Source organism: Euleptes europaea, chromosome 4 (genome assembly GCF_029931775.1).
Source record: "Euleptes europaea isolate rEulEur1 chromosome 4, rEulEur1.hap1, whole genome shotgun sequence".
NCBI lineage: Eukaryota > Metazoa > Chordata > Lepidosauria > Squamata > Sphaerodactylidae > Euleptes > Euleptes europaea.
Genome location: NC_079315.1, coordinates 63,199,681 through 63,218,028, shown reverse-complemented (window position 1 = coordinate 63,218,028; position 18,348 = coordinate 63,199,681). Strand labels below are relative to the sequence as shown.

At 41.5% G+C, this 18,348-nt stretch overlaps 1 protein-coding gene across 1 annotated transcript in view; it reads left to right on the top strand.

Moving 5' to 3' along the window:
* ADAMTS19 (ADAM metallopeptidase with thrombospondin type 1 motif 19) overlaps nt 1-18,348 on the top strand; it is a 117,961-nt gene that overhangs the window by 54,632 nt on the left and 44,981 nt on the right. Inside the window, exons 8-10 of the mRNA XM_056848030.1 lie at nt 8,607-8,747; nt 11,012-11,162; nt 14,216-14,317. Coding sequence (XP_056704008.1) covers nt 8,607-8,747; nt 11,012-11,162; nt 14,216-14,317 — 394 coding nt within the window. The remainder of the gene's footprint in view (nt 1-8,606; nt 8,748-11,011; nt 11,163-14,215; nt 14,318-18,348) is intronic.

Here is an 18,348-nt window from a genome sequence, read left to right as displayed (position 1 = left end):
TGCAAAACAAGGAGGGAGGTGTTGTGTTTAGCTCCACCTCCACTGGCAGCCATGTTGAGTTTAACGCCACCTCCTGTGTCAGCCAATTTGGGATGGCACTTCATCAGCCCCTCTCAAAACAGGCTGAAAAAAGTTGGCATCTCCTTTTATAGGTACTTGCTCCCTCTGTCTGTATATTTCTTGCTCCATCTTTCATGTACTCTTATGTATTACTCAACTGCCATACTTCCTATACAATCTTATATGGGCTTTGGGCTAGCCCTTATTTGTTTGTTCGTTAGTTTGCAAAAATTTTACCTTGTCTTTCTACCTTCATGAGAGTCACCAAGTGTCGTGGTGCAGGCGAGGAGCGAGGGCTGTAAGCGTAGTCTGGAGAACAGTCCAAGGTCATTCACAGTGAAGGCAGAATCCGAGATAGCAATACAGGCAAGGGAAGTCCAAGGCGTTAGTCAGAGCCAGTCCGAGAAGTCAGGATACCAGGAATCCAAAGGATAGCAGGGAAACAAGGCCGGTACACAAAGAGGTTGGTGACAAGTTGCTTGCACAACAGCCAAGCCTAACTGATGGCTTAAATCCCTTCCCCTGCTGCTGTAGCAGAGCCAGCTGATGCTGATGAGGCTGAGTTCACAGGTGGTGCTTCAGCCCTGCTCTTCCTCATCACTGCTACTGGGGAGGTTCCTCTGTAAAGCCTTCAGTCTAGCACTCTGCCGTCTCTGCTGCATTGCCAGACGAACCTGTTTTCTTCTCTGCTCCAGTGGCCTTGGCGAGGCCTCTGGAGACACTGCATGTTGCAAGGTGTCAGGTCCAACTGGAGTACTTGAGCTGGCAGGCTGCAGGCATGGTGAGTCATCTCCTGACTTTGGCTGATCCTCTACTCTGGCAGGCTGTAGGCCCTGTGGTTGTTCCTGTGGGACTTCTGCCTGAGGATGTCCCTCTGTTCTGGCTTCTATTTCCTCTTCGTCAGAGGAGGTCTCTGCAGGCTGACTTATGACACCAAGGCAGCTAACAGATTAAAAACATAATAAAAACACATCTTTAAAACAAAACCAAAAAAATATCATTAGAGCAATTAAAACCAAAGCTAAAATACTCACTCGAAAACATAAAACAACAATTAAATAATAGAGCAGGAAGGAGGGATCACTGAGGAAATGCCAGACCAAAAAAAATCTTCTCCTGCTGGAGGAAGATATCAACAGAAGGGGACAGATGAATCTCCCTTAGGAGAAGGTGCTAGAGGCATGGTGCCACAACCAAGAAGGCCCTTTCCCTAGTTGCTGCCCGCCTGATCTCAGAACGTGAGGACAACAATAGTGATCGGGTAGGTTTGTAAGGGAATAAGTGGTCCTTCAGGTATGTTTGTCCCAGTACCAGTACTTTCACCTCTGAAGCCCTTATATGGCTTAGAACCAGCATCCTTATTTGCAAAAGGGATGTGGCCAAAACCTTTTGAGAACTGCTGGTATTGCAGAATCAAAAGCTAATGCATAAGCAAACCAAGAAGAGAAATAAAACAACTATTCAGCCCACTATTCATCCATCAATGCTGAATGTCTACAATGTTTATGGATAAGTGTAATGTCCCAGATTTATAGATTTTGTTATTCTTAGATATCTCCTCCAAAAGTTAAAACCAACTTTGCTCAAGCTTAGAAAGGCTATTTGAGATGAAAATTTAGTATCCACAAGGGAATTAGAATAAAAAACAAGGCAAAGATGGGAAAGAGATTAATAACTGGAGCATTTTAAAAAGAGTTAAAATTTGCTGGGAGTAAGAGCTCACAGTTCAGCTTTAAAAAGTGATTTGTAAACTTTTGTTTTCTTTTGAATGTATAAAATATAAGGAGTGTCTAATGACATCCAGTTAACACAAACTTTTTTAGAAACTCTGTCATTAGTATAAGAGTTATAACTTGTAACACTGGACTCTTATTGAGGCAATACTGTATATATATTATATATGTTTATGTATTTGCTTTGTGCAATTATATCTGCCTCTAATAGGAGGCATGTTAATGTTTCTAAAGCAAAAAAGACATGGACTGTAGCTTTTACACTAACAATGGGAAAAAAACATTACAAATTTCCAGAGTTGTAAATTTAAAAATTATTTTAATATATTACATCTGTCCACTAAAATCTGTAACCTAGAGACTCCCACATATTATATTAAAAATATTAAAGCATAATTATTCTTCCCTTCCTCCCTTCCCTTCTTACTTTCCTTCTTTCCTTCCCTTCCCTCTTCCTTCCTTCCTTCCTTCCCTTCCCTCTTCCTTCCTTCCTTCCCTTCCCTTCCCCCTTCCTTCCTTCCTTTCTTTCCCCCTTCCCTCTTTCTTTCTTTCTTTCTTTCTTTCTTTCTTTCTTTCTTTCTTTCTTTCTTTCTTTCTTTCTTTCTTTCTTTCTTTCTTTCTTTCTTTCTCTCTCTCTCTCTTTCTCTCTTTCTCTCTTTCTCTCTTTCTCTCTCCTTTCTTTCTTTCTTTCTTTCTTTCTTTCTTTCTTTCTTTCTTTCTTTCTTTCTTTCTTTCTTTCTTTCTTTCTTTCTTTCTTTCTTTCTTTCTTTCTTTCTTTCTACCTTCCCTCTTTCTTTCTTTCTTGCAAATCTCCAGGTGGTGGCTGGAGATCTTGCAACCCTAGCCTCTTTCTCCCCCTCCCCCACACTGGGAGATCTATGCCTGGTATGGCCCCCGAACACTGTTATAAATGTGAAAATGGCCCTTGGCAGGAAAAAGGTTCCCCACCCCTGTTCTAGACTATTAGGTTATAGCTTTCTGTATGGAGTTGAATGTATGGCATTTATTAAAGAAGCCTCTGATAAAGAGTACTTCATTAATACTAGATTGAATACCCAGGGATCATTTTTATTCAACTTTAAAGGTATTTATAATAGTGAAACTGTAGTAAACGTATCGTAACATTATGTGAGCATTTTTGTCAAATAATAATAATTTTTATTATCATTATTTTGCAATTTATGGAAACTCTTATGTCCCCAAGAGTTTCTATTTCCAATTGTTAATTTACATCATTTGAAAACATAGCAGCTATCTAATTATGATTGGCATTAGGATTTAGGAGGTAGAAGTAAAACTGTTTGTCTTAAAATACTGCTGCTTGCAGAACTTGGCTTTAACATTTTATTTGCTTATGTTGTTTGCCACGTATTAAAAACTTAATTTTAAAATCCAGAAAAGAGATGTGTATTTGTCCCAATTTATAACCTAATTACACTAAAGCTTTAAACTTTATATTGCTTATGTATGCTGGAGTTCAGGATCCAAATTATATCATCTTGTGGAATTACACATTGTAAGAATTAAATATGAGACTTTTCTGCCAGAGGGTTGTTTTTTTTGGGGGGTGATGGTTGTATGAAAACTGAGAACATGGACAAAATTTGCAGCTTATGAAGAAGGAAATACAGATCTGCATTGCCCCGCACTTACTTTTACTCTAAGCACATTGTTCCATTCTTGTACTCTTGCCAGCTGTGACCGTTCTTTGAAAAGTGTGATCTGGCTCTGATCACATCCAAGTTAGATTATCATAATGCACTCTACATGGGCTGCCTTTGAAAATAGTCCATAAGCTTCAGTTGGTCCAAAACGCAGCAGCAAGGCTATTGTCATGGATTGGTTACAGGGATTATATCACTCCTGTGCTGAAAGATCTGCACTGGTTACCTATATATTTTCAGGCACAGTTGAAGGTGCTGGTGAGATACATACCTCCATCCAGAATGTCTTGTCAACCAACAATGATTGTGGGACACTGAGTCGCAAAACTGTTTAGTAGTGACCACCGGGACTGAGGGGAAGAATAAACAGCAGAGGCATTCTGATTCTGAATGCTCCACGAAAATGATGGAAGTCCCATTTCTGCTACTGCCTTGGTAATCCTGTCTCTTCCTATGGTAGAGCCTTCAGAACTGCCATTTTGACCTTCAACACAATCTGGCAGTTAACTCTCTCATGATTGTATCAGTTTTTCAGAGGTCCCAGAAAATTTTTCTAACATTCCATGGATTTTAATAGTTGATTTCTTTGCTTATGTCTTTCTGATAAGAGACACTATGCTGTTCTCTGGACCTCCTGCAGATAGAGACACTATGACGTTCTCTGGACCCTCTTCACTCATCTAAACTGTTCAAACATTTCTGCAGTAATCCCTGACATTAGGCAGTAGAGAGCATGGCTATAATCACGATGACCACCGTGATCATTAGAAATGGCCTTGTCACAATCCCAAATAATAGTAGCACATATCACACTGTTAATATTATCTTCTATGCATGGAGTGATGGCAAACACTGGGAAACAAACTCCAGATTTTCCAGTTACTGCTTAAAATCACCACCAAAACATGAGCATTATGGCTATTAGGCATGGGTCAGGAGGACTAGAAGATAAAAATGGTCCTTGAAAGGGCCTTGCCTCCTGGACCCACCCACCAATGGAAGTGGAAGGGGGAAAGAAGAATGCCCAGGGATAGGCACATCCAATTGGAGGGGGAGGGAAGAAGCAGCCTCACTTTCCCTTCTTCTAGTGTGCACTAGCCAGCATTATGCAGAATAGAGACTGCCAGCTTGCAGCTGCAGTGGCTCCCACTTATTTTGTGCACGTCTGCCTTGGGTGGTATGGCTGTCATTGGTTCCCATGAGATGAGGGCTGCCAGTGTACATGGTAGCAGTTCCCATTCTTTTCGCAGAGGCCACCAGCCCATGTATGTGTTGGTTCATCATTGTGACTTCAGTGCAGTCTTGCATGGGACTATGCAGGTGCAGACTAGCCATGGAGATGAGACTTCTCTAGCTTCTAGAAGTTTCAGTGTTGCTGGATAGCTCTCCCCTTTCTCCATCTCGAGACAGGAGCTGGTTGCCTTCCCATCCAAATGGTCACGTGATGGAGGCAAGGCGAGCGCTCCTCCCTCAGTTTTCTCTTCACCACCATGTTACAGTTACAGGGTTGGGGCAGCCTCAGTAGGAGGAAGCCTGATAGTTGGCCTGATAGTGAGGTCAGATAGGTCAATAACTCCCCCAGGGAAAGTACTGATGTCTTAGGGAGGCTGCCTATGTATGTGAGTATGCATGGTAAATTGATTGCCTCTGACATAAAATACTATTTATGTATGTGGTGATGATGCTGTCCTTTGAAAGCTTATACTGCAATAAATGGGTAGGTTTTAAAGATGCCACAAGATACTTTTTGTTTTTGTACCATATTGTTCGGGGGTTGGTCATTCATTTAAAATGATGGGGGAGGGATCTGTCCATACTTGCTGGTAACTATCAGTAGACATCTTCTCTTTTTTTGAGCACTATCCTGAAGGGGTATCAGTGGAGCCATGCCACCTCCTCAGAGGCTTCCTGGCAGCCGTGGAGCCTTAAAAAAGCATTTTTAAATAGAAAAAGAGGGAAATGCCCCATTGAAAATAATGAGGCTGCACCACCCAAAAAGGTGGAGCAGTCCTGCCACCATTCAAGGGGGTGTTCCCGGGGTGAAAAGGCTGTGGAAGCTGCCTATAGGCATCTCCAACCCACACAGTGGCATGGCGATGTGGCTGTGGTGGGGGCTGGCAGTGCTTAGGCGCCGATATGTTTGTCCCCAAGCTGGCATAGCTGCCACCTTAATCTGTGACCCCACGCCAGCTCCAGAAGAGCTTCAACCCCCCTTCAGGAATGGTCTGCCTATTTTGCACTTATCTTATAAACTTTATATATTTATTTTATTTATTTACATTATTTATAGTCCACCTTTCTCACAAGAATGCAAGACAGATTACACATAGGCCTTTTATATATGGTTGTTTCCCTCATGGTCACCCCTCCAATGACTTCAGTTCTTTGTTTTAATTATGCATGCCATTTCCAACCCACGTTTTGCTTGCGTTTTCAGAGACCTATTTTATCTCGAATTTAAAAAATATAGGCAAAACGTGGGGAAATGCAGGGGGAGAGTGAAGAAACCTCTGACGGTCAGAAAGGGCATGCATAATCAAAACAACAACCTGAAGTTGTTGGGGTGACTGCAAGCAAAATAGCCATGCATAAAAGGTCATAGTGAGTCAATACAATCAACAAAATGGGACATTTAGTAAACAACACATTAGGTTTGTAGAAGTCTGGAACCAACCAGAAAGAACTGAAGCATAGCATAAGTATTTATATGACACATTAAGTGCTGTAAAAATTACATAATAGGATCATACTTACAGTAAGTAATTAGGGTTGCCAGCTCTGGGTTGGGAAATACATGGAGATTTGGGGGGTGGAGCCTGAGGAGGGTGGGGTTTGGGGAGGAGAAAGACTTCAAGGGTATAATGCCATAGAGCCCACCTTCCAAAGCAGCCATTTTCTCCAGTTGAACTGATCTCTGTCACCTGGAGATCAGTTATAATAGCAAGAGATCTCCAGTTTCACATAGAGGCTGGCAATCTTATAAGTAATATACAGCAGTATAGATCACAGTCCCTAATCATTTATCCAAGTATGTTTGGGAATCATTTTGTACAATGCAGAAAATCCCTCTTGAATAGTAACAGAGAATGGCACATTTCAGTCTTCTGCGCAGGGTATGCCATGTTTCACCCTGCTGCCTCCTTCTTCTATCCCTTCCCTTCTGTCAACAGCTACTAGAGGACTTTGCTCACTCACTCAACTGTGCTGTACTCAATGCTGTTGAGTAGGGTCGCCAATCTCCAGTTAGGGCCTGGATATCTGAGATTACAGTGGATCTCCAGACTACAGAGACAGATTCCCCTGGAGAAAATGGCTGCTTTGGGAGGGGGGGAGTGAATTCTAAGCCATTATACCCGCTGAGGTCCCTCATCTCTTCAAACCCCACCCTCCTCAGGCTCCATCTCCGAATCTCCAGAGATTTCCCAACTCAGAGTTAGCAGCCCTACTGTTGAGGTAGTCACCACTGGCTCACCACTGTCTGCCTGCCTGCTGCTCCAGTCTGTCTGCCAGTGTTGCCCAGGGTATTTGCCCACTCCCCAGAACCATCTGTCCTCTGCTCCAGTGTGCCATGACCAGTGCTACTCTGGTGGCATTTGCACTGTTCAGGGTTCATGTCCTGATTGCCGTGATTTCCTATTGCTGGGCACTGCTGCCTAGCAGCAGTGGCTGCTGCCGTGTGCACTTGCCACATCTTCTCAACTCATTGAGGGTAATAGTCAGAGAGCTGAGGGAAACCTTGTAAAATATGTTTTGCCTTTGTGTTTGCGTGTTTTTAAAGTGGAAAAATGGCTATTCCTATTGACTTCAATAGAATTCTGGATATTCAGAAATTACGTATTTTCTAAATTCCATATCTGAAGGATTCTAATTCTGAATTCCAAATCTGGCTTTTGGTGATAGTGAACATCTCTGTTCCTCATTTAAATCCTTTGAGGAGACTTTCGGAGAGATTTGGGAAAGATAGAAAGCATTTTAATCTACTTTTGTGATATCTCTTCCTTAACCATGTCATGCAAGTGATTTAAAATTGATTTAGACTTTTTAACATAGTGTAGCAGAAAATGTCTTCAGTTCCATTAGATCAAGGAAATAAGGTTAAGACAATGTTCTGGATTTATGAATGGTGAGGATCAGAGAAAATAGGGCAGCTTACCTTACTATTCACCCAGGATGCTGATCCTGTCTGTGGTACTAGCTAGTGTCTGTGCATTTCTGCTCTGTCAGATTTATCATATTGTATATTGTTAAATCCTGGATTAAATTCAGAACATCCATGCATATGGGGCCTATGTACAACCATTTTGTCAAGTTTTTAATAACACAACTTTACATTTAAATTTGTTGTACCAAAAAATGAGCCTTAATTTGTGTAAAGTTCCATCAAGTCGCAGCTGACTTATGGCAACCCTGTCAGGTTTTCAAGACAAGAGATGAACAGAGGTGGTTTGTCATTGCTTTCCTCTTCACAACAACCCCAACATTCTTTGGTGGTCCCCCATCCAATTATTAACCAGGGATGACCCTGCTTAGCTTCTGATGTTGCGCACAGCTTGTCTGGAATTCAGGAGTTCACCTGGTAGCAACTTCACTCCACACAGTTCTGCTATGTACAGTTTATTTACAATATTTACACAGAGTCTTTTAGCAGTTAACATTCACTGCTCAGACTATCAAAGTGTTTAGCCTAACACCAGCGTTCCTAACAGGACAATCTTACATTCAATGCATAGACTTATATATACATTCATGACCAATCACATTTCACCTGAGATGAGTCATTCTGGAAATCCCCATTTCTGGCTGTACAAACTAGCTCAGATCAGCATAATCACCTGACTCAGCTGTCAATCTGATCAGTATGATCTATCTAACAAACTGCAGACTAGCTAAACTTAGACATATGTTGACACTGAGATCTGGCAAGATCAGGTTAGCTTGGCCCATCTCAGGGCAAGCTTTTATTTAGGCAGCTAGATTCAAGTCCAACAAGATTTTGGAGACTGCCAAGATTTTCAGGGTATATGCTTTTGAGAGTCAAAGTGTCCTTCGTCAGAGGAAGTAAATACTCTTTTTTGTAAATACTAAAAAAAACCTTTTATTATATTTCCCTTTAAAATAAGCTCTATTTTCAATATTTTCACATTTTTAGCATGGGAATAAATCATGATAATGACCACCCATCTTGTGCAGATGGTCTCCATATCATGTCTGGAGAATGGATTAAAGGGCAGAATCTTGGAGATGTTTCATGGTCTCGGTGCAGCAGAGAAGACCTGGAAAGATTTCTAAGGTAATTTATTCAAGAATTTGAGTTGTTTAACATCGGTCTTTTCATATTTTTGTGGTGGCTATAAATTTCAGATCTGCCAAAGTCTCAGCACCTTGTACCAGCTTTTGTATTACATTTTAAAAAGTTACCTACATGTCTTGAACGTTACCTATCACTCTATGTTAACCACTTAATTAGCTAGTGCTAGTCAATGCAGAAACAACTGTATTCTCTATCTTTAAGATTATTTTTGTATTTTTGGAATTATTCAGGAGACTTTTGTAAATATACCAGCTTCACTTTAAAAATATTGCTTATTTTGTCCAGTCACATGACTAAATATGATGAAAGCCTCAAGATGTGATTCAGTTCGAACTTCTTGACAGGTTAGTGTCAGACTAGAAACTTGGAGATCTGTGTTCAAATATTCTCTCTGTCATGGGTAGCCTTGGGCCAATAATTCTTTCTCAGCCTAACCTACTTCAAAGGGCTGTTGTGAGTATAAAATGAGGATAGCTGAACTGCCCTGAGCTCCTTCCAGAAAGGCTGGGATAAACATTTATTAGAGAGATATCCTCCTGGAAGACCTGGATTCTCACATGATTTTATAGGACAGATCCTCTGTGAGTTGAAAAAAGAACTGGGGAGAGAAAGTAGAGAAGACCTTGGTGTTTTTTACAAGGGAAAAACGGGGGAGGGGGGGAGAACCCAACCTTTAAAAAACAAACGCTGGGTATCCAAGGTTGGGTGGAAAAGATAAAATAATATTAGAGAAATATATTTTATTTTAAGGGGCTATATAAGGATTAAAACCATTAAAATGATAAAACGTGTCACAATGACATCTTATAGACCTATACCACACGCCAGACGTGTTTTGGCCAGCAGGCCTTCATCAGTGGTCAAATTAAACCCATATACCGTATATACCCGTGTATAAGCCGACCCGCGTATAAGCCGAGGTGCCTAATTTCTCCCCAAAAATGGGGAAAAATTAGGCACCCGCGTATAAGCCGAGGGTCGGCTCATAACCCCTCCCCCCCCCAGCAGGCTTACCTTATCCAGAGGCAGGAGGTGGCGGCAGGGGGCCCCCAGTGGCCCAGGAGGCCCCGCAGGCCGCTCCTAGGCCGCTCCAGGCCGGGCGAAGGCTGTGGCGCCCCCCTCCCCGCGGCCCAGGAGGCCTTCCCAGGCCGGTCCTGGCCGGGGGGAGCCGCGCACGCCTGGCAGGAGCGGCGGCACGCCCCTGCAGCGGCTGAAGGAGGCCCTCCCAGGCCGGTGCCGGCCAGGAGGAGCCGGGCGTGCCCGGCAGCGATCGCGCCCCGCCCGGCAAAGGCCCTCCGAGGCCGGTGCCGGCCAGGAGGAGCCGGGCGCGCCCGGCAGCGATCGCGCCCGGCCCTGCAAAGGCCCTCCCAGGGCGCTCCTGGCCGGGGGAAGCCGCGCTGGCCTGTCGGCGATGGCGGCGGAGGTAAGTTCCCCCCTCCCTCCTCCTCCTCCTCCCCCTCCCTCCTCCCCTACCCTACCGTATTGACCCGCGTATAAGCCGAGGCCGACTTTTCAGCCCTTTTTTGGGGCTGAAAAACTCGGCTTATACGCGAGTATATACGGTAATGCATACACAAGTATTTCCAAATATCTCAGCATATGCAGACACCCATATACCAGCCGAGGCTTGTGTGCAGGGTGTTAAATAAATTTCAAATTGTAAAGCCCTCTAGTTGGAGTGCCTGCAAGTTGTATGCAATTATCAACACACACACACACACACACACACTACCAGGTCTTTTCAGGTTTTTTAAAGAAATAAGTAATTGAATATTGTTATAATGATCATGAGTAGATGACCATTCTTCTAAACAAAATGCTTAGAATGAAACTGGAGCAATTGACTGAAATTTCAAGGAAAGACAGTGTATCTGCACTCAGTGCTCACTTATAGAATACTTGAAATCAGACTATGAGACGGTCCTATCCAACAAGGGAGATCTACGCGGTACTTCACTCATAGATTTTCTGAGGGTTGCCAATGCATTCACCAGTTTGCACTAGAGACTGTGTGCAGTAAGTAGCAATTGAATGCAGATGTGAGTCCAGATGAATTCTATGAATCTTTGAAAGCAATGTTTCTCCTGTTAGGTTAGTTGTTATTTTTTTTCTCTTTTTGTAGTATACTTTCTTTTTATTTTTTAAAACTTGAAAATTCTTTGTAGGAAAGGCATATTTTGTGTAAATGAAATAACAAGCCTCTGTTACTATTTACCATTTTCTTAATATTTGTATATTGCCAGGTCAAAGGCCAGTAACTGCTTGTTGCAGACAAATCCCCAGAGCCTCAACTCTGTGATTATTCCTTCGAAACTGCCAGGAATGACATATACTGCAGATGAACAGTGTCAGATTCTCTTTGGACCAAGTGCTGCCTTTTGCCAAGAAATGCAGGTATCACTTGAATTCTATTATTTATCCTCTAATAAAACAATTTTTAACCTTTTCACATACTTTTATGGAATGAGAAGTGGATTAAATAATAAATAAATGTGAAGTGTTTCTTCAATGTTTACTCTGTTAACTGCACAAAACTCCAGATTATTTCCAGCCTGTCTGTTACTTTCAGTATCTAGAAATGTAAAGTGTTTCATGGTGGCAGGGTTAACCATGTCACATGTCCAAGATGGAGTAAATTTGATATTTCTTTTTCCACTGATTCTGTTCCCCTTTTTTAAAAAAAATAAAGCTCCTATACTAAACTACAGTTGTGCCTAGGGTGGGGGCCAGACCATGGGAGAGGGGGAGAGAAGAATGGCACAGATGCATGTGCTGGAAAGAATTGGCCACAACTTTATTGATTACAGGTTTCTCAGGTCTTGGCACAGCATAGGCTGGGGACAGAGGGTGCAGTTGACAGCCCAACTGCTGTCAGCACCTTCCCCAACCTGCCTGATGGGGTAATCGAGGGCAGAGGGCTGGTATTAGGGCTGGAAGCAGTAGAAACCACTATTCCTACCCATCACTATCCTCCTGGGGCCATGTCCAATGGATCAGCCCCACAATTGGCTGTCCTGTGCCCTATCCCCTAGAGGCAATTCAGGGCACATCCTTTTTGGTCATGCAGGGAGCCCATCCCACACAACCTGTGCTATGTTCCCCAATGCCTATTTATTTATTCATTTATATCTTGCCTTTCTCCCTGATGGGGCCCTAAATTAGCTTACATTGTTCTTCATTTCATCCTCACAACAACCATGTGAGGTAGGTTAGGCAAGTTTTAATGGCAGAGTGGTGATTTCCACCTGGGTCTCCCAGAACCTAGTCCAACACTCTACCCACTACTCTACACTGGCTTTCTTGGGGATGAATTCAATGTTAGTAATTATGATACTCTTGACTTACCACAGGATCCAAGCACTTAAAGGATAGGATAATATCTGCTCATCCTCCTCCTGCTCTTCTCCTGTTATATCTCAGTTATATATACTAATAATATATACTAATAATGAAAAGTTAACAAGTGCCTTCTGATTTGACATTTCCTCCTAGTTATGTTGCTTTAGGAGAGACAGTTGCTGTACTGAACTAGAATTTCCGCAATTGTTCCTACACTATAATAATCCAAAGGGTTTCTGGACAATGTTCCAAAATACTTGATTCCTAAAAGACTGGAGCTGTATTTTGGAGAGTGGTGGAGACTATCTTGGTGTACTCTCAATTATTATTAGATTACATATAAAAGTTTAAATGTGGAAATGTACAAAATAATGTCAAGCTTGCAAATGTCAGGCTGACTTTCAAAGGAGAACTTGTAATGCTTTTGTCACTGTTCCAAGTCTTTTCATCATCTAATAGATGTAAAAAGCATCTGATCTTAGATCCTAAAATACTGTTCACTTGACTTACATAAGCAGTGAGGTTCACTGAAGTTAATGAGATTACCTCTGTAATATGTGCTGTCTTTACTACAGTTAGTTCATTTATGTTAGTTCAAAGCAATAGGCTAATTTGAATCAACTAATGCATTATTGTTGCCTTCAATTCTTTTCTTTTCTTAGAATTTCTGTATTTAGACTATTTGATGGTTTATTAACTGAGCTTTATCCCTAATCTTCTTTTGTCAGGACTACTGAATTGAGTGTGTTCTCTACAGTATCCTTACTGATGTAATGCCCAGTGTCTCTTCTATTCTTTGTAAATCTATCTAAAACATAGCCATTAGGTGAATTGAGACAACCATTTTGCCCCCTGACACAGTGCAATAGATGTGTTTATATCTCCTGGAATACAACTGATCTCCAGACTACTGATATCAGTTCCCTTGGATATAATGGCTGCTTTGGAGGGTGGAGTGTATGGCATTATACCCCACTGAGCATCCTCCTCTCCCCAAACCCCTCCCTCCTAAAGTCTGCCCCCCCAAACCTGGAGTTTATTAAAATGCAAAGGGAAGCCATGGATATGCTACTTAGCTCTGGATATCTATAACAAGTGAGTTTTTCAATATTTCCTCCTCCATCCATGGTGGTTTGAAGTAGGAGGATGATTCTTCAAAGAATAGTCATGGAAGTACAAAGTCTGGGTTACTGGTTACCAAACAAGTATATCCCTAACCAACAACCTTGTTGGTGACATCAAAAAGGAATTGTATGTGTGTTGTGGTGGGGTTGGAGTAGGATAAGGCTGGAGAGGTGAACTTCTGACTGAAGATTAGCAGGTTGAGTCAGATGAATATATTTCACACTGCCATGGTGTTTGTGTGGCCTATTTTACCACATACAGACTCTCTTCAGCCTGCAAGAATAAGATCACTGGAGTAGTAATTACCTTATACCTCTGTTATCTATAAGTAAGTACCTTTGCAGTGCCTGAATCCTAGAAATGAGTAGATTTAGGAGGAAGAAAGAGCATCATGCAATTTATTTATTTACTTACTGCATTTATACCCCATCTTTCTCCCAGTAAGGACACAAAGTGGTTTACATTATTCTCCTCTCCTCCACTTTATCCTCACAACAACCCTGTGATGTAGGTTAAGCTGAGTGTGTGTGACTGGTTGAAGGTCACCCAGCAAGCTTACGTGGCAGAGTGGGGATTTCAACCTGGTTCTCTCAGATCCTAGTCTGACACTCTAACCATTACAACATAGTGCCATTTTCAAGTTTCTTAGGGCCATAATTGTTTTATATTTAAGTAGAATTCATTCACACTGAATTTAGCATCTTAAACCTGGAACCAGTGAATTTGTTTCTGGACTCAATTAAAGGAGTTGGTTTTAATTCCTGTGGTCTGAGTCCAGAATGATTTTTCTTATGGTTTTATTTTGCTTGTTGTCTGTTTTATTCGGGGGCCTATTTTGAGGACATGCAGGTGGAAATATTTGAGGACATATGGGTGGAATGCCTATAAACATTCAAAATTTATATAAACAGCAAATAGATAAATTGATGCAGAACATTTCTATATTAATATTTATTATATTATCAGTGTCTGTTTCTTTCCAGCATGTTATTTGCACTGGATTATGGTGTAAAGTGGAAGCGGAGAAGGAATGTAAAACAAAGCTGGATCCACCAATGGATGGAACTGATTGTGACATTGGAAAGGTACTATATAACATGACCTGTCAAAAATATATGGGGATTGTTTTGTTTTGTTTTTATAGTCTTGATTCTGCCATTCTGTGTGCATCTTATTTTTGTTTAAAATTTTATAATCTTTCATTTGGTTATGTTGAACAGACTTTATTTTTATATTTAATAAGTTAACTACTATTCCCAAATTAAACAGAACTGGGAGTGGCTAGCTCGCTACTAAAATTATTGTTAGAGGTTCCTCATTAGAAATTTACAAGTAGGGTATCCACAATGACTTGGGGAGACATCTCATTTTTGCCTTCCCCTCTAATTCATGTTTACCTTCCCAGAAATTTTAAAACATAATATTCAGTGCCACATCTTTAGGATATTCCATGTGTAGTAAAAACTGGTTTTTGGTAGAATAGAACCTTAACTGCAATTGCTATCATTTCCCTTTGAATTCATGTTGGAGGGAAAAAAGTAAAATTACAAGCTCATTTTTTAAGTTATTACATGCTTACTAGCAGATCAACACTATGTTAATCTCCTGCATACAATCTTTCATATCCTGAAAAGGGATAGTTTTTTGGGACTATTTGAATAATATAGATTTCTGTTGTTGAGAAGTGTTGTAGAAAGCTTGCAAAAAATTAGATGAATCACAAACAGAAACATAAATGGGCTTCACACAGTTTTGCTTGTGTATGCTACACCTAGCACTTTCCCCTTTCTGTATTATAGTGCCCAGAAATTAGTTGTGCAAGAGGAAATAAAAATGGGGACTTAGTGCATGTGGATACTGCAGACTTTTTCTTGCTTATCTGCTGGAAGAAGAGCTCTAATACAAGTGGAAATTTTGCACTGGATTACCTTTACCTCCAGTGCATTCACTGGAAAGGAGAATGCACATGAACAGCCTGCTTCTTATCTTATTATTTCCAGAACTGTGTTTGTCTATTGCACGCTCTCAGGTTCTTTCTTGCTGATTGTGAACTATATGGCTAGAATTCTCTCAACTCTGATTTTATTTTGAGTGGTCTTCACACTTAGCAGAAGTCCTAAGAATGATCCCTCTTTGTCCTCAACAGCTGCAGTCCAGAAACATATGGTGGTTAACCTAAGTAATTAAATTTCATGTATATGGTGGCTAATCTAAGGCATCACATTTCATTTACATATGTGTTTTTATGCCTGTATGCACATTCAGACAATTCAACATTTTCAGCAATTCAACATTTTCTTTCCACCCTGAAATACTTGCACAAAGAATTGAACAAAATATAAAGTTTATAGGAAACTTTGGCTCTTGAAAGATCATACCATGAAAATCTTGTTGGTCTCTAAGGTGCTACTGGACTCGAATCTAGCTATAAAGTTTTGCAATTATAGAAATTTAAATCTCAACAATTGCTCAAATCTTAGCCATTACAGCACTTGTAGTTCAAAATCACTTGTCTCTAATTCTCATTTACTGTAGGGGAGTCATCAAACACTTAATTACAAGTGCATTTTCACCACACAAAGATCACAAGCTGAACCACACTTTATCTTGGAGCTGACCAGGCTCTCAGGTCTGGGGTCTTTCTTGCTGCTGCTTTCAAAATTTCCTTCAGGTGCATCTCCGAAAAGAGCAGATGAAATTTCTGATCAAAATGTCAGTATGGAAAAAGGCCCTCTTACTACTTCTGAACTGTTTCCCAGGCCTATCCAACTGCAGCTCTGATCCAAACATCAAATCAAAGTCTTTCCACAAGTCTTTGTCTGGTGATATATTCTACAGAACCACTGAGGCCCATCCTCTAAAGCCAAGCCATAAGCTCCTTCCCAGCTGTCATCATCCTAGCCACATAAGCATGGCAGGATTTCAAAATGGTGCTGATGGACTCCTTAGTCTCTGTTTTTCACATAACTCACAGGCTTCAGGATGGCGCCCACTGGAAGGACATGTCTGTCAGATACATTGGCTATAGGAGCCTGGCTCCCATCCAAAATTTTGCTGAGCTCAACACTGGGTAAAGAAACTCGGCAAAGGATTTTTCCTCACCCATCACTCCAGGCTGCTGTTAGCCAAACCACCTAGGGAAGCATAGAAACAGGGAATATTAATGTGTGTCATTTAAATATGTACCTTCTGAGCCATGGCCTGTGGGATCCTGTCATTATATCTGTGGAAAAAGATGGCGTTGAGTGAGGTCGTCGCTGTGAGTTGCTAATTGCACTTCCTGTTTTTAGCTATTTTATCTAAATTTTACTTACCTAAATTTTATTTTAATGTGTCTTTTTAATTGGGCTGTTACTTTTAATCTAATTTATTAGCCCATCTTACTACCTTAGTAGTATGAGACCTTAAGACTCTAAGTGAGCTATTACCGTCCGATGAATGATAAGCATTTAAGGTGGTCTTGTTTAGAGGAAACTGGCCAACTTTCTTATCTATTCGGCCGCTAGCTCAAGCCTGTATGTTTTTTGAAGCTCTGGGAAACCAACTGTGGCAGCATAAACGAATCTGGCTGTTGCAAGGCAGAATGACGTTGTTACAAGCAAAGTCACACCCTTCTATGTCAATTTAAGTCAATGGGTATAGAATAGGGAAATTGTGAAGGTGGAGTTTGTGAAGGATGTGATATCACTTCTGGGAGACACTCTAGGGTTTTATCCTAATAGTCTTTACCATAGAGACGTGGGAAATTCTTAGAGCATCATATACTATGGAGGCCATTTTCCATCTATTTTTTCTCCTGCACCTCAGTTTCTCAAGGATGGGGTATTGTGGCCAAGGATAGTTTGCCCACCATGAGCAGGCAAATGACAGGTCTAGCTTAGAAGGATGTAAATCTGACTAGGATGGAAAGGTAAGTCTCAATGCAATCCTATGCAGAGTTACTTCAGTCTGAGCCCATTGGAAATGATGTGGTAAACGGGGGTTCGTGGGGGGAGAGAGAGACCTGAGATCGTTATTTCAAGAAAACAGTTTATTTGCAGCTGCTGACTCAGAGGCCCTAATGGGCAGAAATCTCTGAGCTCCGATTGTACTGAGGGAGAGATATTTATCCAAATTCAAGATGTGACAACCCATCAACATTCAGGGTAAAGCTGATAGCACTACAGACATAGAGGCGGCAGTAGAGTAACAGTTCCACCCAGTTCTTGTTATGGTTTACTGTAACCCTCCATGACTCTTGCCCCAATTCCTTAGCACACAGACATACACACACAGAGATATCCTGCCCAGCAACAAGCTATTCCGTTGCTGTCCTAATACATTTCAATACATTTACAGAAAGGAAAAGAGATTATTACCAATTGCTAAATCAGTGGATCTTCCATAGTCAGGGGAAGTCTACCTTGCTGTCTCAAAATGAATGGGCTTAGACTGCAGTAACTCTCCTTAGAATATACACATATCCTTGGGATGATATTTGGGGAAATGAGAGAGAGGAGCAATTTCTAACTGAGCTAAATCAATCTTAATAAATAATGAGTACAACAGCAGACAGGTAGGTAAGAAAAAGAAGGCAAATTTGAAGAGGCAATGCAGTGTATTATTTATTTGCTCTTCCTCCAAGACGGAAGGAGAAAGATTTAGCCTGATCTGCTAAAGCATGAGTATTGTCAAAAGTCATGGTGCTATAGGGATGACCTTGGGGTGGAGCTGAACCTAACCTAAGTTGCTTTCACCTGGGGACAGGAAAAGCTGCCCCCACTGTGCGAGCATCAGTGAGTGAGATTGAGACATGCAGAGACAGTATTCACTTGCCCAGTCTCTGTGCCACTTACTGCTGGCACCACCCTTCCTCACCCCCTTCCTGCTTGTTTGTTGACTCAGAAGCACCAACTAGACAACATTCTTGTCAGGCCCCCTCTCTGGAGCCTGGCAATTCCCCCCCCCCATACACACCAACAGCTGAACTTGTTCTTTAAAAAAAGGTTCTATTAAAGAACTCAAAGGTGGGGAGGGACACCAAAGCTAAGAGCCCTCTGGATTGGCTGCAGGTAGAAGTTGGACCAAACCCCACAAGGTCATGTGGAAGCTTCCAAATAAAGCGGGGGTTTGTTTG